A 22,911-nucleotide genomic window follows, 5' to 3' on the forward strand; every position below is an offset into this window, starting at 1 on the left:
GCTGCCTTTTCGTTCCCGTGTCCACTTTGGTCCTCTCTCTGTGTGTCTCTGCTTTCTCTGGGTCTCTGCTGTTTGCGCTCATGCCGTGGGTATCTTCTCTCACTTTATGGGTCTCTGCGTCTGCCCCCCACCCCCCGCAGCCTCCTACTCAGCCCCTCTATGTGTGTGTTTCTCTGTACAGTCACCGTCCCACCTCCATCCCCCTTCATTCTCCAAGCTTAGAAGAAAAACATCCAAACGCTTGAGCATCAGCATCCCAAATTTATTCTCCAGCAGCTGTGGCCGGGCAGAAGAGGGGATCGCAGAGAGTCCCAAGAGTGGCAGGCATTTGGGTAGAGGTGGGGTTCCAAGCAGGACTGGAGGAGCCATGCGGTGATGGGTCTGGGGGTGGGGGAGCCTGGGACGAAAGCTGAAGGAGAACAGACTGGGGGGGGGGGGTATCTTCCATACGTCCCAGGAATCCCTAGAGCGCAGAACAGGGGCACTGGAGCAAGGGGGCACAGCCTCCCACTTACTCCGGAACTGGAGCGGCGGTAGGTGGGGCCTCGGAGGTGGGGGATGTTCTGGAATCCTAGTCTAGAACAGCCCACCCCATGAGACTATTTCCCAGGAAGAAGAAGGAAGAACAAAACGAAAATAAAAAGAAGAAGAAGAAGAACTGGGATGGTGTCGGCGGTTCTGTAAATTGGTGGGACAGAGTCCAGGACGCTCAGGCAGGTCGGAATCTAGGGCTCAACAGCAGCAGAATCTAGCGCACGGTAAGACTCTAGAGATCGTACTGGGAGTGCGGAATGCCAGGAACGCTTGGGCGGGGCGGTTAGAGCCCGAGGGGCGGGGCAGAGGCCAGAACGCTGGGGAGCCAGGTCTAGGATTGGAAACGGGGGTGGCATGGTAAGGCGAGGACCAAGGCCGGGGCGGAGGAGGGAGCCGTGGGGACGCCTGGTGGCGGCAGGTGGGATTACATGACTGGAACAGGCGTTGGGCTGATGGGGCTGCGGGCATCCGGGTGCACGAAATCCGGGTTGACATAAGTGAAGCCCTGGAACTCGGCCTGGTCGATGCTGGCCAGAACCAGGCGGTCAGGGGGTGTCAAGGCCGGCGCCGCCCGAGTGAAGAACTTGTCGAAGTTCTCGCCGCTGCGGCCACACTGCGGGAAACACCGGGAGCGAACCATGAAGCATCGGAACGCAAGGCTGGTCCACCCTCTTAGGGGCCAGCGTGGTGTTCCCGGGAGGGCACTGACCGGGCGGGGTCTGAACGGAGGCGCGATCTCCAATCGTTCCAGCCTGTCCCAGTCGATCCAGCGGAAAAAGCCGTGAGCGCGGATGGTGGGTTCTCCATCCGGGCCCGAGCCCAGGCGCTTGGCCGGGTGCTTGGTGAGGAACTGCAGGGAACACAGAGAGAGACGGACAGACAGACAGAGTCCCAGACAAGGAGGCCCAGAGAAACACAGGGCAGGGAGGTGGGGGGAAGACGAGGAAGGAGGAATAGGGAGAGACAAGCATGGAGATCCAGAAAGAGAAGAATGAACCGAGGTGGGGTGCAGAGATGGGGGGGGGGGGGGGGGGGGAGAAGAGAGGGAGAGAGAAAGAGGAGAAGGGGGGATACATGAGGCGGGGTAGATGAAACTCAAACCCAGAGACCCGGGGACAGACAAAGAAACGAGCAAGATCAGGGTGTGAAGGTTTGAGTGGCAGAGAAACCCAGAAAGAGAGGAAGACGATTGGGAAAACATCCCAAAGGGAAAGTGGCAGAAGAGAAGAAGGTGGGAGAGAGAAGACCCAGAGAAAAGGGGGAACAGAGACCCAGAAGGAGGGAAAGACTCAGCGGGGAGAAGAGAGAAGGGAGGAGAGGGGAAGGGGTGGGGGAGACTCAGGAAACAAACACCCGGAGAGAGGGATGAAGACCCCATATGAAGGAGGAGACTCAGAGAAAGGGGAAGATGGAGACCCCAAAACAGAAGATGAGAGAGACCCAGAAGGAGAAGGATAGAGATCCAGTGTGCATGTGTGTGTGTGTTTGTGTGTGTGAAGGGGGGTTGGTGAGAAGGTAATAGAGACCCAGAAAAAGAAGACGAGAGAGACCCAGAAGGAGAAGGATGGAGATCCAGTGTGCGTGTGCATGTGTGCGTGTGCATGTGTGTGAAGGGGAGTTGGTGAGAAGGTAATATAGACCCAGAAAAAGAAGATGAGAGAGACCCAGAAGGAGAAGGATGGAGATCCAGTGTGCGTGTGCATGTGCGTGTGTGTGTGTGAAGGGGGGTGGATGAGAAGGTAATAGAGACCCAGAAAGAGGAGGAAGAAGACAGAAGAGGTGAACAGAGACCCCGAAGGACACAGAAAAAGCAAACAACAAGGCAGCGACACAGAACACCCATCGTGTGCAGATGGAGGCAGAGGAATGAGACAAAAGCCCAGAGAGATGTGGTCAGAGAGACATGGAGACAGGAGCTCGAAGCAGAAGCCTGCTAACATCTGCTGTAGGCTCGGCTCCTTCTCCTGCCTTCACTCCACAACCCCGGAGGAGGAGACGGTGGCTCCCAGAGTGACTTGCCCCAGATCCCGCAGGAGGAAAAGTGGCAGGAGTTAGGTTTGACCGACCCACTCGGCTGAGCGCTGCCTGCCCTGAGCTGGGGAGAGGCGGGGAGTCCAGGACAGGGTAGAGGCCGCCCTTGGACTGCCTGGGGCAGCAAGGCAGGATGTGATTGTTCTAACAAGATCTCTGTGCTATATAAGCTTTTTCAGCAGATGGGAGTAAATCGACTTGAGGAGTGGGAGCCTTTTCCTAATGTGCAGTGATACTGTGTGGGCAGTCCTGGATGGCAGTCGTGGGGCATGTGGGTTGTGGGCCTGGAGAATCTGGGAGTCAAGGGGCTCTCACCCCCTTGCAGATGGCCACAGCTTCCCGGGAAAGTGACTTGGGGTAGGTGACAGTTTGTTCCATGATGGCTTGAAACAGCTCCTCCTCGTCTTCTCCATCAAAGGGTGGCTAAGAAAGTAGAGGCGGTAAAGAGTCAGAGGCCTGACTACCTGCCCACCACAAGCAGAGCCCGCCCCAGCCACCCCCTCCCCCCGCCCCCAGTTCCTGGAGAAAAACATGACCAGACCGCCAAAGCTATTTCTTTCTCACTCTCAGAGGCTCTTGTTTTCTATCTGAGATGCTTCAGCTCTCTGCACCTCTTTGCTGCTCTGCCTCTCTTTATCTGCTATGTAAATCAGCAAGGTGTTAATTAGGCAATGTGTCATTTAAATAGAAGAGAGAAAAACTGCAGGAAAAAATTGTAAAAGCACTCTCTTGGCTGGATGAGTGGCCTCCAGTCTTCTTGGATTTGGAAAAGCAGTATCCAGACAAAGATTCTACTGTGGGGTCTAGGGAGTCTGTTTCTACAACTGAGTGTGTGTGTGTGTGGGGGGTCCTTGAATTTGGATGGGAAAAAAACATGCATTCTTATTTTTTTGGAATCTAAAATTGAAATTCAGCCTTATAAATTTAGGAAAGAAACCCCAGCAGTAGTTGCGACTTTATCACTGATGGAAATCACCGATATTTTCTTATAAGGGTTGCAGATATCTCAAAGGAAAAAACCAAAACAGTCATCTCTACTTTAAAATTACTGACAGGCCTTTCTACCTGCTTCCTATTCTTGTGAGATATTACTATTTAATACCATTTAATTCATTAGTAGTAAATCACATATAAGTCCATATTCTAATACCCGTTTAAGTTAAATTTATTTAGTTGGTTAAATGACTCAATTAAGCCTTTAACATTTTGTTAGCCAGATTTCAATATGATTGACTTCTTCTGTAATGCTATTATCTTATTTCATGTGTTTAAAAGCATTGTTCTCAGAAAGGGGTCCAAGACACAAAAAGGGGGAAGAACCCCTAGCCTGTGGGAAGTCAATGTTTCAGAACCACGGAGAGCGCTCTTCTAGTAGACGGACTTCTCCCCACAGCTTCCTACACTCAGCCTAAAGACATCCCTTCCTGACCTGCTCCTCCTGAGATAGGCCATGTAACAGGTGGCACCCCTTCTGTGTTGCCTTTAGCCAAACCAGCCTCTCCCCAGCGTCCCTTACCTGTCCTGCCAACATCTCGTAGAGCAGAACCCCAAAGGACCACCAATCAACAGACTTCCCGTAGGGTTGGTAGGCAATGATCTAGCAGGGAGGGAGAAAGGTGAGCAACTGTCATTTGTGTTTTAAGAAAAGGTGGGCCCCTCCAGCTTCACCACCTGGAAACCCTACCCGACTTTAAATGCTTTCAGCACAAACTTTTCACACTCAGAACGCTTTGGCTCCATCCTTTGGAACATTTGAGAAGCAGATTCTTCCTACTCAGAACATTCCTTTGGTTCCAACATAAAGACGATCTCAGCATTAAGTTGCAAGTTCCGCCCATGCATCTAGAATATCTAGATAACTGAACTCTCTCCTTACAATGTCAGAACTTCAAGAGCCCAGAGAGTCCTAAATCTGGACACATACCAGATTCTTGACTGGTTAAAGATAGCTGTCGCCAGCCCTGAAGAATTCCAGCCACAACAGACCAGAGTCAGAGGCGGGAAGCTGTGTGTATTTTTCGAAATCTTCCCAGGTGATGCTGACCAGCAGCTATGTTTTGAAACCACTGGCTGGTTACTCAGGCAGAAGCACAGAGTCACCAAGAAAGATCCAGGACAGCACCATCAACCCCACCTCTCCCAAGAAGAAAAGTCGGGACCTGCTCTCAGTCTGCTTATATAATATACAGTCCGATCATTAGCCACACCCCCCAGCAAAGTCAGAGCTGATTCTTGCCCACTTGAAATATTCAGGGGACAGCCTCCACAAGCCTAATGTTCTAGTAGGATGGGCCCCACCCCCTCAGAGTACACTGGGACTCTTCCCCCAGCTTCTTAGAACAGTCCAGTAACAGGTCCTGTTCTCCAGAATCCCTAAAGGGGGTCCCGCTCTTTCGGAACATTCACCCACAGTTCTTGCCCACTTTGCCTATTTTGAGACCCAGCCCCGCCCACTTACAACACTCAGGTGGTTGGAACAGTCCATGACTCCCGTGAAGACCCCGGGGTCAGGTCCCCACATTACGAACACTAGACCCCCAGGCACGTCCACGCAGCGAGCTTGGAGAGCTCTAAGAGCGGGGGAGGTGGGCTTACCTCGGGGGCTATGTAGTCCGGGGTCCCGCAGAAGGTTCGAGTGGTGCTCCCGGGAAAGACGTTCTCCTTACACATGCCGAAGTCGGTGATTTTGATGTGTCCTTCGGCATCCAGCATCACGTTGTCCAGTTTCAGGTCCCTGCGGGTGGGTTGGGGTGCAGCAGGGAGGAATTGCAGGAAGGGGGAGAGAGTTAACAGCCTGGAGCCGTTAAGCTCGAATCCCTTCCCTCCACTGAAGGGCCCGGGACTGCTCACCGATAGATGATGCCCTGGTTATGGAGGAAGAAGAGGCCGATGGCGATTTCTGCGGCGTAGAACCTGGAGGAGGGGGCGGGGGGTCAGGAGGCCAGAGGCGGGACACCGCTCCCTTCCACTTTCCCCCTACCCTCCTCTCTTGGCCAAGACTCACGCTGCGTGGGGTTCCTTAAACTTGCCCAGCTGTTGGATGTGGTACATCAAGTCGCCCCCGGTGACATACTCCATCACAAAATATAGGCGGTCCTGGGGAGGGGGTGGACAGGGGCTTAGAGGCAAAGATACATCCATCAGGGGAGGGAAACGTCCATTCCTGCCCACTCCAGTCCAGCGTGGAAGGCTCTGGGCCCATGCAATCAGAAATCCAGGGCAACTGTGTACGCCTACCCGCCATCACAGAATCTCCACCCACTCCATCCTCTGTTACTCTCAACTGTCGGGTGTTCCCCTCCTCCCTTCCCAGGATTTAAGATTGAGGTCCACCATTTGCTTGAAGTCTCAGGCAAACTGAAACCTCTTTCCATATCCACTCACTCACACATGCAGTTTTGGCCACCAGCTAGGGGCCAAAGCTGTTCAGGCTTCACTTGCAAATGATACTAATTTTTAAATTATTTTTAAATTTTTGGCTGCACCTTGCCGGTTTGTGGGAATCTTAATTCCCGACCAGGGATCGAACCCAGGCCCCCTGCAGTGGAAGCATGGCGGTCCTAACCACTAGACCAGAAGGGAATTCCCAATACTAATTAAAAAAAAAAAAAAAATCCAGGAAGCTGGCTACGCCCACTCAGAGTTCTTGAAAGTAGAGTCACGCCCTCTCTAACCTCTGACAGTTCTGACTTGTTGTCCCATTTCACAGTGTTCGGAAACGCCTTATTTCTGATGACTCCTTAACTGAGAACCCACGAGTGACAGCCTCATCACTCAGAGCCCAGTTGTAGGCAAGCTCACTCACGCACTCTTTTACTCCAGAAGCCGGTACTCCAGAAACACCCACTCAACCCCTAGGGAGTTCAGGCCACGCCCACTCAGGCTCCCAGCCCTCTGGCCACGCCCTCCACGCCACCTGCGTGCTGGCCACACCCACTGAGGAGCCAGCCACGCCCCTTCAGAGTCCGCAGGGCTCTTCTGCCCTCCCCCAAACTCAGACTCTCAAAGCCAATGCGAATGCATCTGGGGGGTTGAGGGGGAAGGGATAAGGCAGGGCCCCTGAGCCAGCCTGGGGCCCCCTCCTTTCGCACCGGAGTCTGGAAGGTGGAGTGAAGCTGGGTGAGGAAGTGTGGCCGGCCTCCGGGGCCTCGGCCCCCCAGGGCCAGCACGCGTTTCTCCACCAGGGTGCAGTCCACGTCGTCATCCTGGACGATCACGTCTTTCTTCAGGATCTTGATGGCGTAGAGCTCATCGGAGCCCCGGCGCTCGGCCAGCATCACCTAGGGACAGAGGCCTAGTCCATCTGGGAACCCAGAGCGCTGGTCCCTAGCCTTCCCTTTCAAGGAAACAAAGAAACAGAATGCCGGTCCCCCCTCTCACTCTCCGGATGCCCTGACGTGGCCAGCCACTCCTTCAGGGCAAGTATCCACATCTTTAGGCCTCTCCTTTCCAGGAACTCAAGAGGCCCCATCAAGCCATCTTTGGGGGCTCAGAAGCCTAGTTCCTTCCCCAGACTCTGATTTCATTCCTAAGAAACCCAACCCCTCCCCCAGACATCCTCCCTTTCCCCCGGAGCCCCAGGAATCCAACCTTCCCAAAACTGCCTTTTCCTAGAACCATGAGGAAGCTGAAGTCCGAGATGTGCAGTCGTCCAGGGCTGGCCCCGAAGAAACAGCGCTTGGAGTCGGTGGGACTGGGGGACGGGGAGGGGATGGGAGAGGAGGAGGGACCCGTCCGCACCCTCTGTGAGAAAGGGGAGACATGCAGAGCTAGTCAGACCCTGGAAGGGGATAAGGGGGTGCCCCTCAGAGAGACAGCATCCAAGGACAAAAGGGAAGCGGAGACACACAGAGATGGGAAGATGGAGAGAGAAAAAAAGCTGTTTCCAGACCCATCTTTGATTTAGGGACTTTTCCTGATTTCCCATAGCCTGGAGGTTTTACTGGACTTCCTTTGTGGCTCAGACAGTAAAAAATCTGCCTACAGTGTAGGAGACCTGGGTTTGATCCCTGGGTCAGGAAGATCCCCTGAAGAAGGAAACGGCAACCCACTCCAGTATTCTTGCCTGGAGAACCCCATGGACAGAGGAGTCTGGCGGATACAGTCCATGGGTTCCCAAAGAGTTGGACACGACTGAACGGTTAACACTGGACTTCGCAGGTGGCACTAGTGGTAAAGAAGCTGCCTGACAATGCAGGAGACATCAGAGATGTGGGTTCACTCCCTGGGTCAGGAAGATCCCCTGGAGGAGGGCATGGCAACCCACTCCAGGATTCTTGCCTGGAGAATCCCACGGACAGAAGAGCCTGGCAGGCTTCGGTCTCAAAGTGTCAGACACGACTGAAGAGACTCAGCACACTTGCCTGGAGAGTTTAGTATTCAGCTAGCACTTAGACAGCTTACTATATGCCATCAATCCTCCCCATCAGCGCCACCACCCGATCTCCCATCTTAGAGAAGGTAAGCAACTTGCCCAAAGCCACACAGCAGGTAAAAAGCAGAGCCAGAAATCAAAACTCATTAATGCCAGAGACTGTCTCTCCCTCCTTTGTGCTTCTCCACCATCACCCAGCAGGCGGCTTGGGTCTGGAGTCGAGTGCTGAATGCAGGTCCTGAACTTCTAACTTCAGAGCACATTCAGAACCTGAACGCTCTTACCGTAATTACCTCCCTCGGCCGAGCTGCCGGCAACTCACCTCTGGACCTCCATGATGCCTTCTTCCTCCTCCTACTGTCAGTTCTCAACACAGAGGCAGTCCTCTTCTCTGAATCAAAACCATCTCGGGCCACCTCCAGTGCCCTCCCATCTCACTTGGTCTATTTACTTATTTAAAAAATGAACGTATTTAGCTGCGCTGGGTCTAAGCTGCAGCATGTGGGATCTAGTTCCCTGACCAGGGATTGAACCCAGACATAGCTGGCCTGCTCCCACCTCAGGGCCTTTGCACGTGACCTTCCCTCCATTGGGAAGGCTCTGAGCTATCCTTACGGCTATTTCATCTCCTTTATCTCTTTGCCCAGTGGTCACTTTCTCGGTGAAGCCTTCCCTGCTTATTGTAAAGTCTCACAAAACAGCACTCCCTATCTTTAGCGTTTGTTTTTCTCCATAGTCATTCATCATTGTCTAACACAGGATCATCAGTGCCTTTATTTTGTTTAATGTCTTCCTCCCAGGAGGGCAGGAGTGTATTTTTTCCCCCTCTCTTCTTGTTTGCTGCTATATCCCCAGTGATTAGAACTATGCCTGGCACACAGAGGGCTCAAGTAAAAATGTTTGTTTTGAAAGAAGAAATGACAGAGTGAAAGTGTTAGTCACTCAGTCATAGCTGATTCTTTGGGACCCTGTGGACTGTAGCTTGCCAGACTTCTCTGTCCGTAGAATTCTGCAGGGAAGAATACTGGAGTGAGCTTGCCTTTCTCTTCTCCAGGGGATCTTTCCCACCCAGGGGTCAAACCTACATCCCCTGCATTGCAAGACAGATTCTTTACTGTCTGAGCCAACAGGGAAGAAAGAGAGAAAGAGGGCACGTGTTCCTTCCTTGGTCTGGAAATCTGTCCTCCTTTTCCTTTACCCAGGGAATCCTGTACTTCCTGTTGAAGTTTTTCTCTGACTTTCTCAGGTCCTGCTGGAGGTTTAGGACTCCCCAGTGTCCGAGGCCATCTCCCTGATCAAATACATTCCTTCCCTATCTGTAACTTTCATTGAAAGAGGAGCTCCCCAGGGTATGGCCTGATTCTACTCCCAGAATAGGGCTTGACTTATGTAAAACTTCAGGAAATAGGTGTTCAGAAAGTGAAAAAAAAAAAAACAAACCAAACCAAAAACCAATGGAGGAGAGAAAGGCCACAGTGAGAAATGGACAGAAAAAGTCAAGGAGCAATTCAGGTGTCACTTCCTCAGGAAAGTCCTCCCTGATCACCTCCCCCGGCCCCTGCCAGACTGGGTTAACCTCTGTGCTTCTTGGGTGCCCTGGTAGTTTAGTCGCTAAGTCATGTTCGACTCTTGTGACCCCAGGGATTGGAGCCCACCAGGCTCCCCTGTCCACAGGATTTCCCAGGCAAGAATACTGGAGTGGGCTGCCATGTCCTTCTGCATGGGGATCTCCCTGACCCAGGGATTGTGCTGGGCAGGAAACCTGTGAAACTGAAAGTGCCCCAGACACACCACGCCCTTGGGAATTCCTCAGACGCCTTTGACTTTTCCAGCTCACGGGCTGGCCCTGTTCTGGGGGCGGCCCTGCCCAGTCCTCATCCAACAAGAGTGGGTCCTTAGGGGCCACTCCAGGGGGGACACACCCACAAAGTCAGGAACAGAGAAGGGCCTGGGTCTGCGAGAGCCCCTTTCCTGAATCTTCCCGGGGTGGGATGACAGACACTACTGGCAGCCTTATGGAGAGGCGCACAGTGGGGTGGGGAGCTGGGGGTGGGGGTGGGGGATTTGGGGCCCATCCCAGGCCAGTTGGAAGACTTCACTTCATACATACATGGCTTGGCTGGCAGGGCGCCTGAGGCCATGGTTCCCCACAAGTCATTAAACACAGATCACAGAGGCTGGGTACGGCCCCAGCTGGGGATCCTGACCTTTGCTCCCCAAGGTTGATTCAGCCCAGAGGGGAGTTGGGGCACGATGGAAGTTCCCCAAGTGTACTGGGATCCTCCCATCCGCTGTGCACCTCCTACCATCCCCCAACAATAGAAATGAAGACTGCAATGTGATCAGCATAAAAACACTTGCCTCAGGAGCTGCAGGTGGCAGAGAGAACCCTATTTTGGACCTACATCTCCTAGAGCTCTGCTCCTTCTTCAGTGCCAGGAAGAAACAGAAGTGTAACCACAGAATCCGAGACCCACAGGCCTGGAATGACAGACCACAGAATTCCAGAGCCAGGCCCCGCAGTCCATGGAATGCCAGAAACACGGGACCCAGAATTGATAGCTAGAGGGCCCCAGAGCCTCTCAGCATCCCTGAATCTAAGGAATCTGTGATGCTGTCCCTACCTTAGGGAATTGCCTGAGGGTCAGACTGACCTCCAGAGAACGCAGATTACTCAGCAAACACAAGACCTGCCCCTAGGTATGGTATGCTCTCCACCCATGCGTGTGGCAATGCAGACAGATATGAGAGGGATGAGATGTGTCAGGGACAGATACAAACCACGGGAATGAAGCTGCCTCCAACCCAAGCCTCTGACTCTTCTCACCTCGTATAGTTCCAGAGGGTAGTTACAGGCCTGGGGGAAAAGAAATCAGAGTCAGAGCCTCCTGGGAGAGGCAGGCGATGGCCCTAAAGCAGGGGGTGGGGGCCCCCAGATCCCCAAGCCATAGGGATGGATTTGTGTGCATGTGTGTTAGTTTAGTGTGTTAGTTAGCTTCAGTTGTGTCTGACTCTTAGCGACCCCATGGACTGTAGCCCACCAGGCTCTTCTGTCCATGGGGTTCTCCAGGCAAGAATACTGGAGTCTGTTGCCTTGTCCTCCTCCAGGCGATCTTCCCAACACAGGATTGAACCCGCCTCTCCTGTGTTTCCTGCATTGGCAGGAGGGTTCTTTACCACTAGCGCCACCTGGGAAGTCCTGGATGGATAGGACTTCCAATTCCCAGCAGTCCCTTAGAAAAGCAGAAAGAACTCCAGGGTCTCCTGGGAATTTTCGTCCCCAGACCAGTGGGCAAGCAGTGATGGAGTCTGGGGAAGGCCGGCTCTGAACTGTGGGAGGCTGCGCTCCCCGGGGCTGGGATGGGCCGGGGAAGCCAGGGTCTGGGTACCTCGAACTTCTGGAGGAGGTTGCAGTTGTCGGCGTCAGCCACCGGCACATTGTAATACTCGCCCTCCTCCTGGTTCAGTAACTTGTACCTGACGTACAGACGGAGACCAGAGCGGGGTGGCGGGGGGGGGGTTGGGAAGACGGATGGGGTGGGGGTGGGGGGACACCCAAGGGAGAGGCAGAGACATCAGAAGGGGGGAAGAGACAGAGAGAACGAGAGAAAGAGTGAGATAAGAAGAGAGGGACGGGGGTGGGGGAGGATAAAACAGCCCAGGGAGGCCGAGAGGACGGCGTCCGTCCGGGAGGAGAGAGAACACATGCCCGGGAAAGGAGGCGCGGATGCCGGCTGCGGAAGGAGAGAGACCACACCCCAGGGGAAGGAGACGCGGGTGCCGGCGCCGAGCCCCGCCCCCGCCCGCCCCTCACCAGCCGTCCACCGGCGCCTTGAGCAGCTCCGAGACGCCGAAGGACATGGCGCCCATGAAGTCGTTTCGGGAGGTCCGGTCCCAGTCCCACACCTCCACGCTAAGCCGGCGCTCCACGTCCCCGGGCTTCAGATTGCTGCGGGGAGAGAGGGGCGCAGTGAGGGGCCAGCTCGTGGCTCCCCGACCTCCGCACCCTCAATGCTGCAGGAGCCCATAAGCCTCCTGAGCTGGGGCCTCTTTCCTGCTCTGCGGATGGTCTTCCCACCCCGGGTCCTCCCGAAGAGGGTCCCTCTCCCCACCTGGGCCCGAAGTCGACCTAGAGCGCTCTCTCAGTCCCCCTCCTGGTCTTTCACATCCGTGCCTCTGGGCTTTTCTCTCCGGATCTCTCCCCTATTCTCCCTCCAGAACCGTCCTTCTGTCTTTCTCTCAGCTGGCTTCTCTTTCTCTTCCTGCCGCCCACCTATCACACCCCGCCCCGTGCCGTCTGTGTCTCTCCTGGCTTTATGTTTCTTCCTCTGAGTCTCGGGGTCTGTCTAATCTCTCTGATCTCTTGTCTTAACTCTAAAACGGTCACCTTCTGGGTCTCCATCCCTCTTTCTCAGTCGCTTCATTTTCTCCTCCCACCGCCTTCTTCTCCCTTTGCGGGCCTCCTCCTATCCTACCACCTGCTCTCTGCAGTCTTGTGGGCCACTAGGACTCTCAGACCGTTCTCTGTCAGTCATCACCGGGCCTCCCCTGCACCCGAGACTCACAACACAAAGGTCTCGTTCCACACAGGGTTTAGCGTGGCTTTCACCGTGCGGGTCTTCTGTTTGGTCAAATTCCGAGGGTCTGGGATGAGCTTCAGCTTCACATAGGGATCGGAGAGACCATTGGGGTCCATTGGGATGAGGTTCCGGGCCTCACCAACTGAGGGGGGAGATGAAGGAGGGCAGATGGAGTTAAGATCCAGGGAGAGGCCCGGGAGCCTTCCCCCAGCCAACAGTCACAAATTCCAATCTCTCTACTTCCTCTTCCATGACCCATGTTTTTTGTTTCCTTTTCTTCCCTTTTAAAAAAATCTTTTACTTCTCCAGTACCCAGAAGATGGGGCATGAAGCCCTTTCCCCAGCCAGTGACCCAGAAATCAAACCCAAAGTCCCTGGCTCCCTTAGGATCCTGGCCATATCACCAGGGCGTGCATGCTAAATCACTTCCGTCGTGTCCGACTCTGCTACCCCATGGACTGTAGCCCGCCAGGTTCCTCTGACCATGAGATTCTCCAGGCAAGAATACTGGAGTGGGTTGCCATGCCCTCCTCCAGGGGATCTTCTCAACCCAGGGATGGAACCCGGGTCTCTTATGTCTCCTGTGCCACTTGGGAAGCCATGTAATAAACCGGAACCTCCCTTGGGACCAGTTCTTCTCTCGTCCGCACCCACCTCCACCCCCAGGACCTTGATGCCTAGAACAGCCATCAGGAGAAGCAAGGCTGGAGACCAGGGGCCTCGAGAGGAAAGGGGCATGGCCGGGTGGCGCTCAGCCGGTGCAGGCGGGGTCAGCGGTGCGGGCGTGACCTTTGTGAGGGGGCGTGGCTTCCCTGGGTCGGTGAGAGTGGGCGGGCAGCTCGTGTGGACTCGACCCAGTCCCTGGGATGAAGGGGGCGGGGCCAGGGGAGGAGGCGGGGTCTCACCCGTGACGTGGATCTCATCGGAAGTGGGCGCCCGGATCTCCAGCTGCAGGCGTCCCCGGCGCTCTGTGTGGTCCACGCCGCACAGAGAGGGCACGCTGCGCACACAGCGCCGGTGCACGTTCATCTCGCAGCCTGGTGCGGGTGGGACAGAACTGGGAGGTGGGACTGCGGGTCCCGCCTTTAACTCCAGACTCCACTTCCCTTCCTCCATGCTCCCCCCCACTCCCCACCACCACTTGCGTTACTCTGCGCTTTTGCAGGGGCCCCGAAGTGCCGGGTTCGCAGACTCACAAGAACACTTCATGCCCTGGTGCACCAGTCCGTAGAGCAGGGAGCCACAGTGGTCGCAGAAGGTGGGGCTGCTGTAGCTGTGAAGACGGAACTTGTGCTTGTTCCGGGGATCCTGGGGTGGGGGGCGGTCGGGAGGAGTTGGTCAGAAGAGGGGGCCGGAGGGCGTCCTGAACAAGCACCGCCCCTCCCCACTCTTCCTCTTCAGCCCTGCTCTCCCAGTCTTCCTGCTGGTCCGCCTCACCCATTCACTCTCCAGTATTTATGGAGCACCTACTGCGTGCCTGGCACTTTTCTTGGTGCGAGGACTGAGACCCTGAGCAAAACCAATAAAAACTGCAGTCCGTGTGGACTTTACTTTCTGGTGGAGGGAGACAGAAGATGAACACGACAAATAAAATATATAGGGCCTTCCCTGGTGGTGCAGTGGTTAAGACTCTGCCTTCCAGTGCAGCGGGTACCTGTTCCATCCCTGGCGGGGCGGCTAAGACCCACATGCCTTGGGGCCAAAAAATCAAAACATAAGCAGAAGCAATATTGTGACAAAATTCCATAAAGACTTTAAAAACTAGTCCCCATAAAAACGATCTCAGAATATATAGTATGAGGTATGGATACAGATGGTCTGGACAAAGATGGAGCAGGGATGCGCACCGTCAGGGGTCGGGTGGGGGGGATTGAAATGTGAAATAGGGTGATCAGGGAAGGTTGTACCAACAAGGTGGAAATTTGGGAAGAATCTGAAGGAAGTGGAGGCTTCCAAGGTCCACAGTCCCTACCCCATAGTCTTCCACAAGCTGTTCTCTAAGGACTTGTGGGCCACCACGAACCCCGGATCATTCACGGTCAGCCTCTTTCAATGTCTGGCTAGTGACGACCAGCCTTCTCTGAGCCGCGTGTGGGATGGAGACTATGCCCTCTCAGTTTTAGGGACCCAGGTATCCCAAAGGTTAAGTGTGAACCACACAGCAGGGTCTGGTCAAACGTGCTCGGCAGTGTTAGTGCTGTCATTACTGCCGTGGTTGTTACTGGTGATTTTATTGCAGTCCCCACACAGCCCTGGGTTTAATCAAGAGCTGGGCCATTCCCCAGTTGTGTGATTTCAGGTACACGCCCGATTTTGAGCCTTAGTGTCTTTATCTGCCCAATGGAAATAAACAATCTATATCTTGAAGCAGTGCTCATAGCTCAATTCCAATTAAGCATGAATTTAAGACACCAGGAAAAGCATTCCTCCTTCCACCCTCAGCAATGTCTGAGTACGAAAAAATTTGATATTTGCATTTTTCTAAGCGGGCTTCCTTGGTGGCTCCAAAAGTAAAGAATCTGCCTGCAGTGCAGGAGACCCGGATTTGATTTGTGGGTTGGGGAGATCCCTTGGAGACAGGAATAGCTACCCACTGCATTATTCTTGTCTGGAGAATTCCATGGACAGAGGAGCCTGGTGGGCTACCATCCATGGGGTCGGAAAGAGTCAGACACAAATGAGTGACGAACACTTTGGGGCTTCCTTGGTGGCTCAGATGGTAAAGAATCTGCCTGCAATGCTGGAGACCCGGGTTCGATTTTCTATGAGTGCACTGTAAGAGTTTTATAGGGTGAAAATTCAAGACCTTCTTAGGATTTTATTTAGAAGTTCAGCGGGGATTGAATGGTACTTGGGTGAGGAAAGGTGTTGGCAGTTGCATTCTCTGAACCTCTAAAGACCTTTAGCTGACCCGAGCTTCCAGTGTTCCTGCCACATGAAATGAGATGCTGTGGGTGAAAATTCCCAGCAGGGTACCTGACAAGGGAGCTGCTGTGGTTATTCTCAGGGTGAAAGTAGCCATTAAAAAGGGAGCCAGAACTGGGGTTCCAATTTGGAAGATTAGGGTCTAAATTTTGACTCTGCCCATGACCCAGCTGTGTGACCTTCCCCCACACCACCCTTTCGAGAAGTTCAGGGAGCCTCGCCATAAAATGGGACTGTGAGACCTCCCTGAAAGGGTTCTTGTGCAGACGGAATGCAATCATGCGTCTGGAGCCCTGAGCACTTCTTAAGCCCTTGATCTGTGTTGCTGACAAGAATAAAAGCTTAATGCTTCACAGAGAAAAAAGAAAGCCAGATAGAGAGGAAAGGCCTTGTCTGCACTATTTCCCTTCATTTCCTCACCAATAATAGTAACAATTTTACAGTGATAATAATTAGTATTTTGTCTTTCACTACATACCAGGTATTCATACCCAAGGAGTTGCCTCATTCAGTTCTTAAAACAATCCTATCAGATGAGGGCATGGCTATTAAACCCCATTTTACAGACAAGGAACTCCAGAGGTGCAGAGAGGTAAATTAACTTCTGGAAGGTCACAGAACCAACACACGGTGGAGGTGGGACTCAAGCCCAGGTGTCCTGGCCCAAGAACCTCCGTTAGATGGGGACAGGAACAATACCTAACTTTATAAGCTGTTGAGAAGATTCATTCTTATGCTATGTACAAGATCCCTGTTAAGTACATGGAATGAGCCTTGGGCAAATCAGATGGAGTGTTTGGTGGTGGTGGCAGTGGGCGGGTGAGGCAGCAAATCATAATACATACAGGTGCTGGGAGATAGTGGAGCTCAATCTATGTTCTCAGAAGTCGCATCTTCTAAACTTCAGTTTTCTTGACCTGACAAGCTGGCAGAATGCCTCATGGACTTCCGTGGTGTGCTCTCTCTCTTTCTCAACCCGCCTCTTTCTCCATCTGCTAACCATAAAACCATCTCCAACTCTGTGTCAAACCCTGGGCTAGTCTCATGCTGCCTGACTTCACTGAACTGTCAAAACAAGCCTGGGGGCGTCTAGATTGATGCCTATCCCACACGGTAGCCCTAACTATAGGCGGCTGTTTCTTTTTTTTGGGCTGTTCCGCATGGCATGTGGGATCTTAGTTCCCTGACCAGGGACTGAACCTGTGCCATCTCCAGTGGGACTGTGGAGTCAACCATTGGATGAGGGAAATCCTACAGGTGGCTATGTATTAATTAAAATTAAGCAGGATTTTTTGGAGAAGAAAATGGCAACCCACTCCAGTATTCTTGCCTGGAGAATCCCATGGACAGAGAAGCCTGGCGGGTTACAGTACATGGGGTCGCAAAGAGCCTGACACAAATTAGTGACTAAACCAAGCAGGATTTTAAACTTCCGTCCCTTGATGGCTAGCTATGGTGGTTGGCAGCTGGATGACAAAGATACAGAATGCTTTCATCATGCCGGAAAGTTCTCCAGGTCAGCACTAGATGGTCAGCCCCACTTTACAGAGGGTGAAACTGAGGCTCACAGAGAGGAGCCCCAGGGCCAGACAGAGAGTGAAGGAGGGATCGGGGGTGGGCATGCAGGGTGGACAGTTCTTGTTAGCCCCTTGATGTTGGGGGTGGAGAGGAGGGAGAGAATGGTTGTGTGTATCTGTGTGTGCGTACACGAGGGATGTGTGCATGCACATATGTGTGTGCAACATGGGGAAATTTGTGTGTGTGTGCATATACAATATTCATACATATGTGTGTGCACACGGGTGTCTGTGTATGCAAATATATGTATGTGCATGGCACATACAGAGGGGGCATCTATAAATGCACATATGTGTGTGCGTGTATATGACAGGATCTCTCGGGCTTCCCTCTCTCAGTACCTGCTAAGCAGTTCCCTGAATCTACCATTTTCTATTCTAGTTTCCCTTTCTGAGTGTCTGCCCCTCTGTCTCTGAGTTTGTCTCTCAGTCCTTCTAGGTTCCCTTTTCTTTCCTCCCAGTGTCGCTGACTCTGTTCCACTGCTCTTGCTTTCTCCCCCTCCCCCAATCTGCCTGGGTCTCTTTTTTTCTGCATCTCTGGGCTCTCTTTCTCTGTCTTATCTCAGGATCTCAGTGCTTGCATCAATTTCCCTCTCTCTGTCTCTCTGCCCCTCATCCTTCTGTTTTCTGAATTTCTTAGCTCCTGGATCACAGCCGAGCTCCTCCAGCACCGAAGTCCCCTCACCCGGCCTCCTCTCTGTCCCCCACCTGGGTCCCCAGCCAGTCTCGGTCCCCTCTCATTCCCCCTTTCCAGGCCAAGGGCAGGGAATCTGGGCCAGACCAGCTCTCCCTATCTCTCCAGCCCCCCTCCCCTCCCAGCCTTAAAAATAGCAGGAGAAATTGGGACGGACGCCGAGGGGGTGAGGGCGGGGGCACGGCCCGAGGAGGGAGAACCAGGTGTCCGGGCACTCACGTCCGTCTGGGGGCCCTTCCCAGCGCCTGGACACTCGAAGGTCACAAATTCGTGGCATCGTCGATGAACCACAAAACTGCAGACTGAAGGCAAAAATCATAGAAACCCAGAGCGGAGAGAGACCCCAGTGGACAGAAAATCAGAAGGAGGGAAGACCCAGACAGAAAGAAACCCTGGAGAGAGGGATCTCCATAGGGTTCGATACAGAGAAAAGCAAAGAGACCTTGACATGCAGAGAGAGAGAGAGAGACACCGAGAGACAGAAATTCTAAGATCCAAAGAAAGAAACAGAGATGCAGAGAGTCACGGAAACAGAGAAACACAGAGCACCCAGTGTCTACACACAGCCAGAGCCGGAGACAGAGATAGAGAGGCAGAGAGACAGAGAGAGAGAGAGAGGGAGATAGAGAGAGGGCAAGAGAGGGAGACAGAGAGAGAAAGCAGGATCCAGGGACAGAGATTAGAAAGTGAAGAGAGAGGCAGGCAGACTAGAAGGGAGGAGACACAGAGAGGTCCTTCAACAGAACAGAGAGCATCAACTTGGGCAGAAGTGAGTCTGGGGGCGACGCCGACGGCCTGCCCCCCTCCCTGACTCACTCTGCTCTCGGCAGTAGCAGCTGGTACTTTAGGACTCGCCCCCCCTCCCCCGGCCCCCATATCTGCCGGCCCCACCCAGCCCCCACCCGCCCATCGGTGACCCCACCCGGCCTGCCCCTTCCTAGGACGGGTGTTGTTGTCATGGCAACGGCAGCCTGGGGGGGGGGCTCTGACTTTGCATCTCCAGCCCCCCCTTCAGCTCCCCTTTCCCAAATCTCCCTGTTCCCATGGCAACAGATTCTCCAAATATCTGTCCCCACCTGGAGCCGGCCGAGGGAGGGGCCCCCAGTGCCACCTCCGCGGTGGCCCCGCCGTCAGAGCTTCCCCCCCCCACTGCAGGCAGTGTCTCTGCCACACCCCCCGCCCCGGGCTCCCCCGCGCCTCTCTGGGGACCAGCGAACACGTGTGTCAAGCAGCCTAGGCTGCGGGTCCCCAGCCTCCACCCTCCCGAGGGTCCCAGGAGTCCAGGTCCCCAGCTCTTACCTTGACATTGCAGACCCTGTTTTCCAATCCCCCTGTGAGAGTCAAGGATCTGGGGTCAGTGCAGAACAGGGTGCTGGACCCCCTCGCCTCTGCGGATCGTGGGAGGCCCGCGTACTCCCACCCGCCTCCTGTCGGACCCCCAGCTAGCCTCCTCTTCCCAGGACCCCGAAATCCTGCCCCCCTCGTCCGTGTCCCTCTTCTCTCAGACCCAGGAGCCCAGGCCCCCAGCCCCTTCCTTCGGACCCGGAAGGCCAGGACGCCTGCCTCCCTCTTTCTGACCCTGGAGTGCCGGCCTCTAACCCGTGCCCAGCCGGGGGCCAGGAGCCAGGGCCGCTGCCCCTTCTTTTCTGCTCATCAGGGGACCCCATCCCCCGGGGCCCCAGCCCCCTCCCTCACCATATGAAGTCAGTGCAGTGGCTGCAGAAGGTCGGCTGCTTGAAGAAACGAGCGGTGAACTTGTGGCTCTTGACCTCATGGACCACCTTCTGCCTCAGAGCCCCCTTTCTGCAAAACAGGGGCCGGGGTCCGCCCTCTGAATCGCCTCCGCCGGGGCCCAGGCCGGACATGGCCCCAGGAACGTAGCAGGGACCGGGATCCTGCCTATCTGGGGAAACAGGTGGAAGGGCGACTAGCCGGAGGCTCGGCAGGACAGAAGAGCCGGCGGGAGATGCCGCGGTGGGAGTGAGAGGGGCGAGGCACCTCTAGGAGCCGAGCGCGCGGGGCCGGGAGCGGAGCCTCGGGGCGCGCCGGCTCCGCCAGGGGGAGCGAGAGCCGAGAGCACGGGCGCGGAAGAGCCGGAGGCACGGGCGGCGGCGGTGGTGGGAGCTCCGGCTCCGGCACCTGCTGAAATGTGGGAGCCCCGGGCGGGGGGAGGCGTTGCCATGACGACCGAGGGGCGGGGTTTCGGCTTAAAGGCGTCTCCCCCCCACCCTCCTGGAGAGCCCAGGGACTATGCCCCCCGTCTCCAACACACACACACACACACACACGTCCGCACACCCACTCCGGAGGCCGGGTGAAGGTGGGGGGGGCACCCTCTCTTCTGTGCCCTGCCCCCTCCCCAATCTGCCGCGCCGCCCCGTCTTCCGACCCCCTCCAGGGTGCCGCGGCGACTCCTGTGAGTCCACCGCAACTCCCCTAGGGTCTCCGTCTGAGGGGTCTCCCCGTTTCATTGCACAAACTTTGTGTTGGTGCTGAGATCCAACGGTGAGCAGGAGGGAGTCTCGGCGTCTCACTTTTTCGGATGTCACCCAAGTCTCCCTCTGGGCTTCTTGTGATTTTTGTACGTCTGTGTCTCCCTCCGGGAGTGTCCCTTTCCCTCGGCCTCTGTTCCTCTCCCTGTATTTCCAGCTTTCTCTGACTTTCTGGGTGGGTCTGGGCTCCTTTTCTTGTCTCTGAGAATTTCTGTCTTTATTTCTCTCTTTTCTTCGCTGTGTGTCTCCAGCTGTTTCTCACTCCCCCTGTGGACCACCCCCCTCCCGGGTCTTGGGGTGTCTCTCTCTCTCACTCCAAAGTCTGTCTCCCTGAATCTCTCCTTCTCCCTCCCTGTCTCTGTCTCTATGGATCTCTGTTTCCCCTTCCCCCCGTGTGTTTCTCTTTGAGAGTCAAACTGTGTCTGTCTCCCTGCCTCATTCTCTATGTTCTCTTCTTTCTGGTTCTTTGCATTTCTCTCCCCTGGTCTTTGCAGATGCTTTCTCTCTGTCCCTCTCCGTTCCTCTCTGACCACTCTCTGACTCTGTGAGTCTCTCTCCATCGCTGGGGGTCCCTCTCTGAATATTGAAGTTGATCTCTCTCCCTTTCCTTCTCCCCTCTCCAGCTCTATCTTTGTCCCTTCTTCACTCACTCTGTATGTCTCTCTGTCTCTGTGAATCCCTCTCAGCTCGGGGACGGGGGGTGGGTGGAAGGTCTTTCCCTCCCTCCACGTCTCTTACTGATTCAGTCTTTCCCCACCCCCGGCTCTGAAATACCCTGGGCATCTCCGTCCTGGGGTTGGGAGGATCTCTCCGAACGTTTGGCCCGGTCAGGTTTCCTGGGCCTCTGCCCAGGGTCTCTGCCTCTCTCTGGTGGCAGCCTGTCCCTCCCCCTGCTCGCAAGCGCTTCCCAGTTCCGGCTCGTTGTGGGTGGGAGGGGAGGAGAGACAGGCTCTGTTGCCAAGGGCAACCACGACCGGGCCGGGGCTGCGAGGTGCAATGCGCTCTGGGACTTGTAGTCTGAGTCTGCGGATCGGCTGTCCTGGCATCGCGGCTGAGAACTTTCTCTCCCGGCATGCCCCGCGAAACAGGGCGTGGCGCTGCGGCGAGCCCGGGGACGCGAGACGCCCACTGCACGTTCCCTGGGACTCGGCGGGGGTCGAGGTCCGCTTCTGAAAGCCTAGTCGGGGCGTGAGCGAATCCGAGCACTAAACCCCCAAACGTGGGGGCCACTGGCTTTCCAGCCCTTCCAGGCGTCCGCCGTCCCCCAGGATAGAGGATAGGGGGCGGGGGGTGGCCCCGAAAACGTACCTAGGAACCCCACCACGCTCTGTTCCAGTTCGGCTTGGGTTCTTCTCGAATCGCCAGCATATCACCCTTGGTCCTACAGCTGTTCTGGTGCATTCCAGAAGAGGGTCAAGCGTGGGGTGGGGAGAGAGGCGCCGTTCGAGAAGGTGGGGATTGATTTAGGTCCCCTGGAATTCCAGGGTGGACAGTGCAGAGACCGAAACGAGGCTTTTCCTCCCCCAAAGGGCGTAAGCCTGCTCTAGATAGCCCTCCCCCGCCTCCAGCGGGACCCTTCCCTCTTTTGCAGTATCTCTTCCCAATTGCTTTTGCGGCTGTAGGTGGAGAAAATGGGTTGCACGATCCTTGAATTTCCCCCCAAGTCATGTCACATGTATTTTTGATAGTCCTGGAGAAATCTGACAAACCTGTGGGACAGAGATTCGTGGCAGGAGTAACTCATTTGATCTTGGAAGTGTTCTGTTAACCATGTGTGTCAGGGAGCTTACAACTGAGGGTAAAATGGAGCTGAGAGTGGGAATACAGGGAGGGTCAGACACTGAAAGCCTTGACAGGGGCTTTGATGTTACCTTTGGGCAGTGTGGAGTGGGATATGGAAGAATTTGAGCAGAGGAGGACAGGACCAGATCCGGATGTTGAAAGCAAGGCACCCTTCTGGGTCAAGGTGGGCTGCAGGTAGGGTAGTCCAAGGAGGAGGCTTGAACAGTAGCTTGGGTGAAGCAAAACTAAAGGAGCTTGGAGAATGTGACAGATATAAATAGAATTTTGTTGTTGTTGTTCAGTTGCTAAGTCGTGTCCGACTCTTTGCGACCCCATGAACTGCAGCATGCCAGGCTTCCCTGTCCTTCACTATCTCCAGGAGTTGGCTCAAACTCTGTTCTTTGAGTCAGTGATGCCATCCAACCATCTCATCCTCTGTCGGATTTAGGAAGAATACAGTGTTTGATGACTGAGAGGGGAGATAGTAAGAAGTGGTGCTTGGGTTCTGCTGCAATCGGAATAAGACACGGTATTTCTCAAATGCTTGTAGGACTCCAAAGAGGGATCTTTGTTCTTTAAAAATTCTTTTTTACAAATTCTTTTTGGCTGTGCTGGGTCTTTGTCGATGCGCTCAAACTTTCTAGTTGCCGGGAGCAGGGGCTACTCTTCGCTGCAGTGCATGGGCTCCTCATTGCAGGGGCTTCTCTCGCTGCAGAGAACGGGCTCAGTAGTCATGGCAGAGGGACCTAGGTGCTCCGTGGCATGTGGAATCTTCCTAGACCAGGAATAGAAACTGCTTCCCCTGCATTGGCAGGTGGATTCCCAACCACTGAACCATCAGGCAAGCCCTAAAGAGGGAGAAATCTTGTTCGTGTCTATCCTAATTAGCTCTCTTCATTTGAGGGAGAAATTTGGAAGATCT

The 22,911-nt window shown here is 54.7% G+C and overlaps 1 protein-coding gene across 3 annotated transcripts; it reads right to left on the minus strand.

Moving 5' to 3' along the window:
• Positions 1 to 241: 241 nt before the first annotated feature.
• On the minus strand, positions 242 to 22,898 carry PRKCG (protein kinase C gamma). Of its 3 annotated transcripts, XM_043435002.1 has the most exons (20): positions 20,982 to 21,078; positions 19,714 to 19,857; positions 19,411 to 19,618; positions 19,015 to 19,046; positions 17,935 to 18,017; positions 13,716 to 13,827; positions 13,425 to 13,556; positions 12,505 to 12,661; positions 11,754 to 11,888; positions 11,329 to 11,416; positions 10,767 to 10,796; positions 7,156 to 7,308; positions 6,657 to 6,845; positions 5,570 to 5,661; positions 5,416 to 5,478; positions 5,161 to 5,299; positions 4,082 to 4,162; positions 2,881 to 2,988; positions 1,244 to 1,384; positions 242 to 1,147 (listed from the first exon to the last, which is right to left on the minus strand). In XM_043435002.1, the coding sequence occupies exons 3-20, from the start codon at positions 19,578 to 19,580 to the stop codon at positions 959 to 961; spliced, it is 2,094 nt and encodes a 697-aa protein (XP_043290937.1). In that variant the 5' UTR covers positions 19,581 to 19,618; positions 19,714 to 19,857; positions 20,982 to 21,078; the 3' UTR covers positions 242 to 958. The 3 variants fall into 3 exon arrangements, with proteins under 3 accessions (XP_043290937.1, XP_043290938.1, XP_043290936.1); XM_043435003.1 differs by lacking the exons at positions 19,714 to 19,857; positions 20,982 to 21,078 and adding an exon at positions 21,516 to 22,898; XM_043435001.1 differs by lacking the exon at positions 19,714 to 19,857 and having other exon boundaries at positions 20,982 to 21,126.
• Positions 22,899 to 22,911: the final 13 nt, after the last annotated feature.

Source organism: Cervus canadensis, chromosome 18, assembly GCF_019320065.1.
Source record: "Cervus canadensis isolate Bull #8, Minnesota chromosome 18, ASM1932006v1, whole genome shotgun sequence".
NCBI classification, from domain to species: domain Eukaryota; kingdom Metazoa; phylum Chordata; class Mammalia; order Artiodactyla; family Cervidae; genus Cervus; species Cervus canadensis.